Source organism: Vigna angularis, chromosome 9 (genome assembly GCF_016808095.1).
Source record: "Vigna angularis cultivar LongXiaoDou No.4 chromosome 9, ASM1680809v1, whole genome shotgun sequence".
Lineage (NCBI taxonomy): Eukaryota > Viridiplantae > Streptophyta > Magnoliopsida > Fabales > Fabaceae > Vigna > Vigna angularis.
Genome location: NC_068978.1, coordinates 22,900,875 through 22,915,711, shown reverse-complemented (window position 1 = coordinate 22,915,711; position 14,837 = coordinate 22,900,875). Strand labels below are relative to the sequence as shown.

The following is a 14,837-nucleotide window of genomic DNA, read 5'->3' as shown; positions in this document are numbered from 1 at the left end:
TACTAGATTACCACACCTAGATTCCTCATTCAAAAGAGTTCAATTGTAACTATTTTAGTTCTCTTCAAAATTGCAATCAGTTGTAAGTGGTTGGTGGATTGTGATACGATCTTGTCCTTACTCGTTTGCTGAGACTTCCGATAATTTTCTCTGAAGGATGATCCTTAGTGATCAGATGATGTAAGCTAGTTGGTTCCCTTCTTTCTTCACTAGTATCGTTGAATGAGTCTTTAGGTTGATTCTCGACTTCATGGTTAGGATCTTCTGTTGAATTTCCTTCCTTGGATATGTAATCATTTACCTGCAATTTAGAGAAGGATTCTTCTAGCTCTGTTTTACTTTTGTTAGGCCCATGGTTAAATTTCACATGAATGCCTTCTTCGAACTTCAAAGCTTTAGAGTTATATACCCTAAATGCTCTTGAGGTTTCTAAGTAACCAAGCATGATTCCTTCATCACTACGAGAATCAAATTTACCTAGACTATCCTTAGTATTAAGAATAAAACATTGACAACCAAAAGGATGAAAATAAGAAATATTTGGCCTTTTGTCCTTCCATAGCTCATAGGGTGTTTTATTGAGGATTGAACTGATGTAAACTCCGTTTTGAATATACCAGGCAGTGTTAACTACTTCTGCCCATAAGTGTTTAGGAGTATTGAAGGAATTCAACATAGTTCTTGCCATTTCTTGCAAAGATCTATTTTTCCTCTCAACAACTTCATTTTGTCCTGCAGTTCTTGAAGTTGAGAAATTATGTTTGATGCTAGAGTTTTCGCAAAAGTTTTCGAAAAGATCATTTTCAAATTCTCCTCCATGATCACTTTAGATAAACATAATTTTCAAATCTTTTTCAGTCTCTATCCTTTTACAGAGTTTGCGAAAGACATTAAAGGTCTCATCCTTATGAGTTATAAACAGAACCCAAGTCCACCTAGAAAAATCATCTACAAATACTAATCCATAGTGTTTACCACTCATAGATTCAGTTCTTGTAGGTCCAATCAAATCTATATGAAGCAGCTTTACAAATACTAACATTCCTGTTGAGTTCTGATTACAGGTGATTTCAAGAAACATTCTTGAAGAATTAAAGCTTCATTGGGTGAATTACAAATCAAGGATTCTTTAAAGACTTGGACTACATTGGTTTTGATTCAATCTGTACTTGAAGAGTGTGTCAAAGATCAGGTTCATAAAAAATATGTGTATTGTGTACCTGTGCGTGGATAACCAAGTTTGAAGAGCTGAGGTTGCTCTTGTGTTTATAAGAGATTGAGTGTGTTCATCTCTTGTTTTACTATTTTTATTTTGAGTGGTGAGAAGAGTGCAATTGAGGGATTGTAATTGTATTATTGTATACTCAATCATTATAGTTGATTCCTTTCAACTTAGGTTCTTGAAGGAGGATTGAAAGTTGAGTTGTGATACCCGAACCCATATAGATTGTTATGTCTTGATCTTTCTCTCTTTCTCTTTATCTTTGTTAATTCATTTGTATGTAATTATTGATTTCAAGTTTCAAAAATTTATAAGGATTTCAAAATAAATTTCAAAAAGGTTAAAACCAAAAGGGATTGAGATATAAGACTTATATTTTCTAACAAAAAAACAATTGCTATCAATCAACATAGATAAAGAATGTGCAATATTATTCAAGTTCTTATATAACTAACTGTATCTTTTAATTATTAAGCCTTTATTTTAAGGTAAAAGGGTTCAAAAGCATGTGAATACATGATAACATCACAAAAAATACTAATTCTATTTTTCTTCTTAATAAACTAATACATAATATTTTCATAAAACTCTTGCTGACTTCGGTATCAGATAATGTGCTATAAATATATCTCTACTCGGTGTTATACAACAAACTCGGACTTCATTTCCAAAAAAAAAAATATTAACTCAATTCCTTCCACCTTGAAAGTACAACACTTCATTCCGGTAAAAACACATGTTAACTTATGAAGTTTTATTTAATTTCAACTTACCTTCAATTCCTAACATTCATCATAATACCTTAAAAATTAATAGCATTTCTCGGTACGTTTGATAATTTCATTTAAGACATGGCTGCTCCATCTGTAAATCTTGTTTAAGCATTCTATTCATTTGATGGATCAACTTTTAAGTATCTGGATTAAAATCAGGGTTTCAAGATCAAGTTCAGGTAGAAATACTCAGAAACCACGATCCCGAGCCAAGTGGACTTTTCAAAGCTCCCAATGATTTAACCATTTTACTGGCCATTGAACACAATTCACAGAAGACAATGGCTCCAATTACGAGATCTTTTATTAAATCACCTTTTCCATTTGTCATATGAGAATTCCACTTGATCAGAGTTTGACCTGACAGCACCTACATTTTCATCACCACCAATGACATTCTTAAGTGGTGCATGATACTGCTTCATTTTTTCAATCATTTGGCTCATATGTGACATAAACTTTAGTATGGTTCACATTTAACCTGCTTCCAAAAATAACAACAACTTCCACTTTGTTACCAGGCTCTATATTTGATACTACCCTCTCCCAGTCCTCATCTTCAAACAAGGCTATTGCACTTCTTTTATAAAGCTGAATGGTGCCCTTTGTGTGATTTATCACCAACAAGTTTTTAAGGCCATCTGAAGTTATATTGGCAGGAGAAGAATAATGGACATGGCACATTATTGTCTTCATCTTATAACCATTCACTTGAGGGATTTCAAAAGTCACACAAGAACCGTTGCTGTTAAAGGCTAGCCAATGTGGATAACAATTATCTGAGAGCAAACAATCTTGATTATTCTGTAACAGAATATATATGATAAAAATATTAATACCATCTTATCATGAATAAATAATTAAAGATATAACTCCTTTCTCATCAGTAAATATTAGGTTTTTCTTAAACCATGATATTGGTAGGATTATTCATCATCGAAGCAAACTGTACGGGACTAGGATCTTTGAGTAGTGAAAACTATTCAAAGATAGTAACTGTCAATAATAGCAAAAAGTACAAAGAAATTATGCTATAGGACTGTATTTGATAATGAAAAATTCATTGTTCTTAAATGGGTTATGGATGAACTAATAACAATTTACTAATAGGAGTTAATAAGCCCATATACAAGAATGGTCAGCCAGCATGCTTTATTTTTATTTGTACATTTTGATGAAAATAAAGAGTTGTAAATCATATATCCAACTAATATGTAATATATTACATAAATGGATGTATTCCTGGTTATTACTAACTAATGCACGAGTCAGTAGTCTGTATTATTAATTTGAAAAGAAAATTTATATCAATATCATTTAGAAATTAAAATATTGATAAGGTCTTTCTAAATTTAATATTAAATGTCCTTTTCTTACGAAGGATGACTGATTTCACATTGTCGCAACCGGAATCGCGACGGGACGACGATCCAATAAAAAATTAGATATATTGAAAAGAGATTTTGGAGTCGCCACCATAGTTTATTCTGGAAAACTACGGAAAAACCATAAAATGATAAGGCATGGTCAAATTGAACCAGATTCTTGGTTCGGGAGTCGGTTACGTGTAGGGAAGGTATTAGCACCCTACAACGCCTGCCTTAAGGCAGTACCTTTAACTAAATGTGCGAATGTGGATGTGGTTTTCAAAGTATTTAACTTCCCCTTAAAATAAAACGCTAAAGAAAACAAACAATATTTTTTAGCTTTTTGGGCCCGACAAGGATTGACCTTGCTCCTACGTATTCTCATGCAGAATGAGAAATCAGGGTTCCGTAGTTCGTTTGAAAACTGCTTGAGAAATTTCTTCAGAAATTGTTTGAAAATTATGTTTGGAAAATGATTTGGATTTTTGGGAAAGTGAGCCTGACAAGGACTGGCCTTGCTCCTACGTATCTCCACTTTTGATGGAGAATCAAGGATCACGTAGTTCTGGAAGACGATATTGTTTGTAGTTTGAACAGTAGATGTTTTTTTTTTTAGTTTTTGATGATTTTACATTTTTTGGTATTTTTTATTTAGGAGAATGAAAAGGTTTTTGGCACAAGGACGATGCGTGCGATCACACATGTGCCTAAACCTTTAAAATATATTTTTTGGCATTTTTGAAGAAAGAGAAAAGGTTTTCGGCACAAGGACAATGCGTGCGATCACACATGTGCCTAAACCTTTAAAATATATTTTTTGTAATTTTTTGAAGAAGGAGAAAAGGTTTTTGGCACAAGGACGATGCGTGCGATCACACATGTGCGTAAACCTTTAAAATATATTTTTTGTAATTTTTTGAAGAAGGAGAAAAGGTTTTTTTGGCACAAGGACGATGCGTGCGATCACACATGTGCCTAAACCTTTAAAATATATTTTTGGCGTTTTTGATGAAAGGGAAAAGGTTTTTGGCACAAGGACGATGCGTGCGATCACACATGTGCGTAAACCTTTAAAATATATTTTTGTTTATTTTTATTAACAAATGAATAATAGCAACAAGCAATAATAGGACAAATATCAAAACTAACAAAACAATAGACAGAGAAAATGAACAAAAAAACAAATCCGAGAATATAACATTTCGAGCTGTATTGGGGATGAGGGTGCGCAAATACAATTTGGGGGTGTGCCTCGAAATAGGATTGATAGGCCCAATTCTTTTCTTTTGTTTTGTTGACAGAAAGGCTTAAGTTCAAATGGAAAGATGTGTGTGAGGAATTCAGGGATGTCAAGAAGAATCTTTCTTTTCTCTTCTTTTTTTTTAGAGTTTGGCACAATTGTTTTTCGTCCAGAAACCCCTAGGAGTTTAACATCTTCCACTTCATTCTCAATACTCATGCTCAGCTCTCCAGAGACCCAATGTCTCTTTCCTCTCCCGACAGTCCACCGCCGCCACCACCTTCTACCAGTCTTCGTCACTACCTCGTCGTCGGCGATACCACGGCGTCACCGCCCTCTCTCTCTTCGCTTTGAAAACGGAAACCCAGGGAGGGTCTCGCCTCTGCCAGCACGCGGACCGCCGCCTCTTCGAACCGAACCACCGCGTGTCGTCGTCAGGCCATCACTAGCTCAGCCGCATCACCGCTTCCCCAATCCGACCGCCGCCAGCCGTAGACCAAGCTACCACCGTCGCGCCGATCGACACCACAGCCACCACTGATTGTCGCGTCAAACTTCTCCTATCCTCCTCTTCTACTATAGACGCCCCCACCAAAAAGGCATAAACTGCCGTCACCGAGGCCACCACAATGGGCTCTCCTATTTCTCTTTTATCTATTTTTAGTTTTTGTGTGGGGATGAAAACTTTGGAGAATATGATGATGGTGATAATGGAATGGTGATGGAGCTTTCTGTTGTTTTCTTTTGGGAGTGAGTGTTTGATAATGATGGGTGGGGGAGTTAGGCAGTAGTATCAAGTGTTTGAGGTGGATATGAAGAGGAAATGGATGAAGATGATGGGCTGTGGTCACGAGGTGCTCGAGGGTGGCTGTGGCAGTGCGTGAATATGGATGAGGAGGATGATATGTGCTGGATGAGTATTGGTGTGCGTATGAATATGAGCGCAAAAGGGTGGTGGCTGATTCTGTGATAATGGTGCATCGGAATGGGTTGGCTTTTTCTTCTTTTTTTTTCGTAAGTGAATGGTAGATGTTGTATCCAGAGTGAATGGGGGCTCGGTGTTTGAGTGATAGAAGTCAAAGCCTAGTTGAAAATCTAGGCATGATGGCTTGCGGGTAAGACCAGAGCTGGAGATGAAGATGAAGATTATAGGTTGTGGTCACCGACACAATAAGGAGAAGTGGTGTGTTGATTCAAAGGCCGAGGTTTGAGGGCGGAGAGGACGCTGGTTTTTGTTTTGGTTACTGAGTTTCTGAGTTTGGTTGATTGTAGGTGAGAAGGAGTGACATGGGTTATGTTTGTTGGGGCTAATGACGAATATTGGCCATGTTGGAGTTGAAGATGATGGGCGTTTGAGGTCAAGGCCCTGGTCAGAGTTGAATCTGGGTGGTGAAGTGAGTGACGGATTGGAACAATGAAGCGTGGCGAGCAAAAATGGTTTCTGTTAAGTCCAATGGGGTGGATCATGTTTGATACGGGTCAAGAAGAGAGTCTCGTTCCTCCTTAGGCCATGATCGTATTCTATGTGGTGGTTGTGAGAAAACGTTGATGATGGATGAAGAATAGTAGTGGTCGTGAGGATGTTAGCAGTAGCCGTGGGTGTCAAAATGGTTGGGTGTGATGATGGTTCGGTAACAACAGACATGTACAACAACATTCATTCAAAAGCAACACATACTAACTTAACACATGCAGACTTAGCAACCACATAACAGAGACATACTCAACTGGGACACGTCAAAGGGCAAAAATAACCAATTCACTAAAAACGTGGAGTGTAGGGCATCACTTACCTCTTGAAGATCCGTTCGCTATTGCCAGCCTTGTGTGTCTGATCTCCTCTTCCTCCCTTTGGTTGGCTTTCTTTTTCAACAAGGTGTGCCTTACCCAATTCTCGAAGTGATGTCTCTGTTCCCCCTTAGATTTGATTCCCCCCCTTTATTTTTATTATGTTGTTACAGGTGCATATTGGAGGTAAGGAAAATGGAAGTGAAAAGGGAAGCCGTTAACTGTGGTTATGGGTGTTGGAGCTTGTTGAGTGAGGAGAGGTTGGTGATGGAGTTTTTTGTTCCCTGCTTCGGTGAGAATTCCAGAGTCTTGTAATGGTATAAAGATGCTTTTCAGAGTTGCGGGATGGGCAGCCGTGCATGAGGGATACCACCATTGGCGTGTTACAACCCAAAAGCCAGGTGAAGCCAAGAATGATTGAATCCTTTTCAGAGATACCAGTACTGCCTCACCCCTTTCCACATCCTCTAGCTTTGTCTTTTTACTATTATTTGTAAACAGCTTTTCAGAAATCCAACCCACCAACCCTAAATCTGATTCTTTTGTTTTTTTTTTATTTAATATTTTTTATTATTTTTATTTTTCTTTATTTTAAAACAAATAAAATGAAACAGCAAAATCATTATAAGAACGAACGCCCTAACGTTCAAATATCAAAAAGAACGAACGTTCAAATAACCAGGATCGAACGTTAAAATAATCAAGACCGCGTTACATTGGCAAAAATTAAGAACGAGCGCTAATCTGCGAAACCGAAGGGCTGAACGTCCGTGAACAGTGAAATGCCGAACGTCGACGAGACCGAAAAGCTGAACAGATGAGGACGATCGACCGAACGTCCTTGAGGTCGAATGGTCCGAGGCCGAACGGACGAACGGTAATTGCGAGGACGAACGTTCGAAAGGCAGAGGACGAACGGTCACGCGAGGGCGAGGACGAACGCTCACGCAAGCCAATGGACGAACGGTCACGCGAGGGCGAGGACGAACGGTTGGAAAGCTTGTGGACGAACGATCCTCGAGAACGAACGCGAACGCTCGTCCTAAAGCTACAGTAGAAGACGGACGGTTTCCTGAGGACGAACGTCATTGAGGTTGAACGTACGCGCGAGCGAGCTGTAGATGAGCGAGCGTCTAAAAACCATTACTGTTTGGACGAGCGTCACAATAGTGATAGGACGAGCGTTCCAAACCGAGGACGAACGTTCACTATTTGGACGAGCGGTACAACAGTGATAGGACGAGCGTCACAATACCCCAAGTGTCGAACGCTCGGGCAAAACATGAAACGAACGAACGCTCAAATTGTATGAACGAACGCTCTAACAAACGAAACACACGGACCGAACATTCACAAACCAAAAACGAACGTCCAGAAACCAAGAACGAACGTCCAGCAGAAGAACGAACGTTCAAAGAACACTTTACTATTTGGACGAGCGTCCCAATAGTCCAATTGCCGAACGTTAAACTTTGCCGAACGTCCAACTCTTTGAGTAATACCGAACGGTTGAAGCGGAGGACGAACGTTGTCGGCCGAACGGGCGAACAGTGAAAAGACGAACGACCGCACAGAGCGAATGACGAAGCCGAACGCCAGAGGACGAACGCTCTCAGTGGAGGACGAACGTTGTTGTGATTATTTATTTTTTTATATTTCTTTATTTATTTACTTTTATTATTATTATTATTATTATTATTTATTTTTTATTTATTTATTTATTTAGTTTTTATTTATTATTTTTTTTATTTTTTATTTTTTATTCTTATTTTTTTTTTGATGAAAAATAAAATTATTAATCAACCCGGACGAAATTGAGTGTTGACAGCTGCCCCTCTTTACTTAGATTTTACTAGATCATATGATAAACAATGTTTTCATATTATCAGAGTAAAAGATAAGTAAAGATAGAAATACTAATTTCGTCTGGGTTCCAAGATAAACAAGAAACAAACAGAGGGTAAAACAAACGAACAAAGCTGAGAGAAATGAAGTGTGGCAACCTCGCGGTGGGTAAATGAGAATTTTGAATTTGATTGGGTTCGACCATTGCCATGCAGAGGGTCATTTTGAAAAATTAAAATTTGGACTGACCATTGCCATGCAGAGGGTCATTGGGAATTTAGACTGACCACTGCCATGCAGAGGGTCATTTGGAAAGTTTAAGCTCGACCATTGTCTTACAGAGGGCTGAGGGAAAATTTGGACTGACCACTGCCATGCAGAGGGTCATTTGGAAAAGACTGACCACTGCCATGCAAAGGGTCATTTGGAAAATTTGGACTGACCATTGCCATGCAGAGGGCCATTTTGAAAAATTGGACTGACCATTGCCATGCAGAGGGTCATTTGAAATTTAAGCTCGACCATTGTCTTATAGAGGGCCGAGGGAAAATTTGGACTGACCACTGCCATGCAGAGGGTCATTTTGAAAATCTGAACTGACCATTGCCATGCAGAGGGTCATTTGAAAAATTTGACTGACCATTGCCATGCAGAGGGTCATTTGGAAAATTTGGATTGACCATTGCCATGCAGAGGGTCATTTGAAATTTAAGCTCGACCATTGTCTTACAGAGGGTCGAGACACCAATGACAAAAAGTAAAATTGTTTGATTGTTTTGAAAATTGAAATTTTTGAATTTGTTGAAATTTTGAGAAATTTTTTGATTGATTTTATTTTGATTTTGATTTTTTTTTTTTTTTGAAAATTTTGAAATTAAGAAACAAGGTGTTGCATCTTTGTATAAGGATTTGGAATCTTGATGTGCAAGAGAATCATGGTTGATGTAAATTTTGAAATTTGGGGGAGGAAACTTTGATGCACGATGACGTTTTTTTTTTTTTTTTGCAAAGAGGAAGATTTGATAAACATTCATGAAATTTAATTCAAAGTTTATGCAAATATGTACATGATGTGATTTTTGTGATGGAAAACTATGACACATTTTTTTTTGAGTCAATTTGCTTTCTTTGAAATCATCAAAATTATGAAGATTTAGACCTTCATCATTTTTTTTTTTTTACGATGGATGTCAAATTCTAAAGTCAAATGTTCACACTTGTGCGTTCAACAATTTCTTTTGAAACATCAGTGTATACATGCCTGATATCAAGGGTTGAGGCAAATGTATGGAGGATGATTGGAAGGATGTAGAGAGTAACGAGTTGGCTACTTGAGCTTCTTACTCCTTAAAACGGCTACAAAGGCCAATGTGAGGTAGTAGATACCAAGAAGCTGCTCTGGAACATGGTAAAAGTATTGGTATGGACAAATGTATCTATGAATTGAGAGGGAATAAGTCATGAATCAGGGAGTGAGAATACCATGTGGGATTTGCAAATTGACTCAATTTTGGTGGTTTTAGATTTTTGAAGTTCGGTGTGAACCAAGATCATGTGAGGCCCGACAAGGGATGCCCCGGTCCTTGTATGAGCTTTGAATATTCAGATGAAAGATTAACAGAGACACCCCATATTTTGAATGGGTCAAAACACATGAAATAAAGTTGCCCAAAATTGCCCCCTAGTTTGGGAATCGGGGGAAGAGTTTGAATGGGATTTGAACGTGTTCAGGAATTTGTGATGGACCTGGAAAGGATTGGCCTGAAAAGATTGCCCCAAACGGCTTGATTTTCCTTTGTATAATCTCAATCAAAAGGGAGTTCCATTCATCCGAGGACATTTATTTTTTTCATCATTTTTTTTTTACTGCATTGTTGGTCATTTTTGTCTTGTCTCAAAATTAAGCTTCATGAAAAATTTAAGCAACCATTATTCAATATGTGTGGACTTTGATTGGGCTTGTAATGTGGCTTGGGTTAAAGGGTGTTGAAAGAAAGGATATAAAGGCTCAAATAAATTTTTGTGGGTTATTTGAAACAAGGGTTACCATCTGCACCTTGTATCAGTTATTCGTCAAAATTGTTTTGACTATTTTTCCCTTTCTCAAATTTCATTCTTTGCTTACCATCACTTTGTGATTCTTTGTATTTTTGCTTCACTTTTGAGGAATTCATGTCATTTGAACACTAAGTGTGTTCCTTTGCAATTTGAGTTGACTTTTACTGTGATGGTAACCCTTGTTTGGGTAAATTTTGAAAAGAAATTTCATATTGGCTCAAATTTGGTAACAAAGGATATATATTTTTTTTGGATGAAGAAAGATGGCCACACATCATTTCAAATTTTGATTGCTTTATTTTCACAAGATTAATTAGGAGACAAGATTAAATGATCTCAACAAGAGTCATTTTTTTTTATGTCATTTTTTTTTAACGGATTCCAGGATTTCCCAAATGAAAGCCAATGGAGGTAACGAAAATCTGCCCCAGTGAAAAAACTTGGCGTTTATCATTTGGGCTCAAGAAAATGATTGGGTCAATCTATTGGTATAGCGAAGGCTGAAGGATGAGGTTTTCAAGCAATGCACACACAAATATCTCTTAAGAATATGTGACTCAAACATTTGACTACACGAGATTATGGCATCCATTACATTTTTTGAAATCTCATAAAATGGATGACTTACATCGAAAACAAAATGACTCAACTTTTGCGTATTTCTTGGTTTTATGCATGAAGCAAAGTAATATGAAATGAAAATGATGATACCAGTTGAAAAAAAAGATTTTTTTGTGTTTTAGAGAAAATTAGGTCCGGTGGCCAGTATGAAAACTGGGCTTGGGGGCAAGTGTGAAAACTGTGCTTGGTGAGCAATGCAAAAATGATACGAGAGAATTTGATTTAGAAAAAAAAACGTTTGAAAAGTAAAAATGTTTTTTTTGTTTTTTGTGTGCTTTCCGACACGGGAAAATCCCGATCGGGTCGGACCTCAGGAGAAGTAACATAGAAGGAAGTTGGACTTACCAGGCACATTGACCCAATGGGTCAGATGACCTGAGCCGTATGAACTTGTCACAAGAAGATGACAAAGAAAACATTTTTTTTTTCAAAGTTTATGGAACAGGCTAAAGGAAATCCATTTTTTCATTTCATTTTTTGTTATGAGAGGATTTCACAAGATTGGACTAAAGAAAATTTTGCAACACTACTAGACTCAATGCGCCCAACACTATTCTTCTTACAACCATGACAAAATCATCAGACAAGAGTCTGAATTCCTTCATTTTTTTTTGCACAAATGCTTGTTCACATAATTGAAAAAGGGAAATTATGAATTGAAAACACAAAACCTACATAAATATGCACTTTTTATTTTTTCCAGAAATTCAGATGCACTGGTTTGAGAGAAACCACATATGACAACGGGCCTAATGGGCTCAAAACTGTTCATCTTTCATTCTCAGATTTTTTTAACTACAAATTCAAAGAAAATCACACAGGACAACTTGAACAAATGTACAAAACCTCATTCAACAGCAAAAATGTGAAAACAAAATATTTTTGACACATTTTCAAAAGAAGTATACTCGAGAGAAAACCACGAAGGCCATTGGGCCTAATGAGCTCGAGCACTGTTCCTTTTTTTTTAATATTTTTGATTTATTCAAAATGTAGAAGAAGGAATAAAAACAAACAAAATGGCGTGATGTGAAATTATAAACATGCCAAAATAATTCTTCACTCAAATTTATATTTCAGAAAGAATTGGGTTCAAAGAAGGTTAACATGCCAATGAGGCCCAATGAACCTGAAAAATGACCTTGATCATGCAAATGACAAACAATTTTGAACACTTCAAATTTTACATCACTCCATTAATTTTTTTTTTTAAAAAAAAATTTTCTATTTATCATATTTTTTTTATATTTTGTTTTATTATTATTATTTTTTTTGAAATTGGATCATCTAAGAAATCTTGAACTGGGCCGGATTGACCCAACAAAACCCTGCCCGTTTTCAGATTTTCAAATAAAATTTTTTAGTATTTTTTTTTTGAATTCAGAAAGACCGGGACTGTGACATCAAACGGTGGCAATGACCGAAACTGTGTCTACAGTGGAATATTTGGCTACAAATCGAGCGCTCCTCCGCATCGGCCGACATTTCAGTCTGATCACTCTCTCTCTTGCTCTCCCTTTCTCTCTCTATCTTGAGTGTCTGGATTCGCTGCGAGGAGCTTCTGTCCCCGTACACCTTCGAAGGCGTCCGAGTCCTCCAATGAGCCTCTTCCTGTGTGCCCTCCGCTTCACGGGTAAGTCTTCAGAACTCTTAATCTCTTTTCCTTTCCTGTTTTTTTTTCGTTCCTTCTTTTATGCTTTCTCTACTTCTCTTTCCCCTTTTCGCTCTTCTCCTTTGTTGTTGTTTCTTTTTTTTGCTTTCTGTTCTCTTCTTTTTTTTTTCTTTTTCCTCTTTCGATTTCCCTGCTTTCTTTCCCTTCTTCCCTTTCTGCTCCCCAGATTATGTTTTTTTTCCTTATACTTTTGTTTCCCTTCCGCTTTTCCATTTTTATTATACTCTAAAAAAAAAGCTGGACCTAGATCCGTTAGGACCCCTTGCGAGGACCTGGACCTAAAACTGGACAAAAACACTGATGGACCTAAAACTGGAAAATGGACAAACCTGACTTAAAAGAAAAACTAATATATTTCACTTATTTTTTTTTATATATAGAAAAAAAAATGGACCAAAATTTAACAAAACCGCAAGCTCAAGACAAGAAAAAGTATAAAAGATGGTCTCCAACTGAAGAACAAGTGGCCTCCTTAAAGGCATTATTCTCGTTAGGAGTAAGAAACCCGAGTAAAGAACAAGCACATGAAATCGCAGCAAAACTTAGGGCCCATGGGGAGGTTAGGGAATATAGTGTCCAATGCTGGTTCCAGAACCGTGAATATCGCCAAAGACAGAAACGTCGGAAGCGCAGCACAGCCACCACGTCCTACTCTCCCCTACCCCTCCTTTCGCCTTTTATGGATGGTAAGAAAAAAGTTATTACACCTCTTTCTTTTATATATATATATATATATATATATATATATATATATATATATATATATATATATATATATATATATATATATATTTTTGCATTTTAACTTTTCTAAAATTTTCGCTGTTGTTTTTTTTTTATTTATTATTTTTTTTAGATCTATTTTAGGACATTATCGCCAGTGCCAGATCAAGTGACACTCGATCTCTTTCCGATCCCACCTGTTCCAGTCAAAGCTGAGGTCCCTCCCGTCTTCGGGTTCCCGGTGAAGCCTCCTTCTGTCGAACTCACCCTACGACTGCCCTCGACTGACGAGTAGTCTCCCTTAGGAGACTGAAAGAATGTATTTTATTGTATGTTTTTTTTTTGCTTTTATTTTATTTTCAAGTTTTTTTCTTTCTTTTTTTTTTCTTTGGTGTGTAATATTAACGATCAGAAATGATCGAACCCCGAACATCTTTTATTTGCCTTTGTTATCTGCTTTATTTGCTTTTTTTATTGTTTTTATTTGAAATTGTGACTTTGCACTTTTTTGTTATATCTGCTTTTTTCTTTTTTATGCATTTTTATTTTATTTATCAAATGTTAAGATCGTATGAGTGTATTCAGAATGATGTCATTGTTCAAAAATATCTCTCCGACCTTACTGTAAATCTTGCTTTTGATGATGAAATAAAATAAGATTTGTTTTTTTTTTATGGTTTTTCCTTGATTTCAGCCTAAACAAAATTTCTGATCTAAAGAAAATAAAATATTTACAAAGAAAAAAAAACGGAAAAAAGACTTCGAAAGAAAAGAAAACCAAAGCGAACGCCATGAGCATGAAAAACAAAATTTTGAAATCATTATGCATATGAGACAATGCAGAAATGGGAAGAGAGGAACAATGAACTTGTAAACAAAATTTGCACAATTTGAGATTTCGACAAACCTCCCTTTTTTTTTTATATCATCATTTTTTTTGTTTGGTGACACCCTATTAGGACATGATTTCCAGTAAACCTTGGAGATACCAAGTAATGAAAGTTCACATTAAAAGTTCATGGATGAAAGCGTGATATCAATGAGCGTAAACCTCATAGTGAGACAAATTAAAGCTCGAGCAAAACAACATCAGTTCCAACTTTTACAATAACTTATGCTTTCCAAATAATCCGAGAGTCCTCTTCACTCGTCCATGGCATTTGTAGAGGTGAACTCACGCCTTGCCGCAGTGCTAGATTACATTTCTTCAAACTTTAAACATCCTGAATCGATCAAAAATTGCACTTTATGCTTTAGAGCCTTGCATGCCTCAGTTGAATGTCCACACGCTCCTGCATGATAATCACACCTGGCATTTACGTCATAGTTCTTTGGGTACGGAGGTCGTATAGGCCTAGTTGGACAAATCTTCATGAGGTTTCTACGGAGAAGATCTGGTAGTAACTCCGTATAGGTCATGGGGATAGGAGTGAAATTGGCGACCCTCTCATCACGATTGTAATTTCTTCGTTCAGTGGCTCGACTAGACCCATAGGAATGTGACATTTGAGGATAGGCAGTAAAATGG

General features: G+C 36.9%; 1 protein-coding gene across 3 annotated transcripts in view; it reads right to left on the bottom strand.

Moving 5' to 3' along the window:
• Window positions 1–1,812: 1,812 nt before the first annotated feature.
• LOC108322522 (disease resistance protein RPV1) overlaps window positions 1,813–14,837 on the bottom strand; it is a 32,896-nt gene continuing 19,871 nt past the window's right edge. For all 3 annotated transcript variants that reach the window (XM_052868379.1, XM_052868378.1, XM_052868377.1), the window contains one exon: window positions 1,813–2,799. In XM_052868379.1, coding sequence (XP_052724339.1) covers window positions 2,425–2,799 — 375 coding nt within the window. In that variant the 3' untranslated portion in view covers window positions 1,813–2,424. The remainder of the gene's footprint in view (window positions 2,800–14,837) is intronic.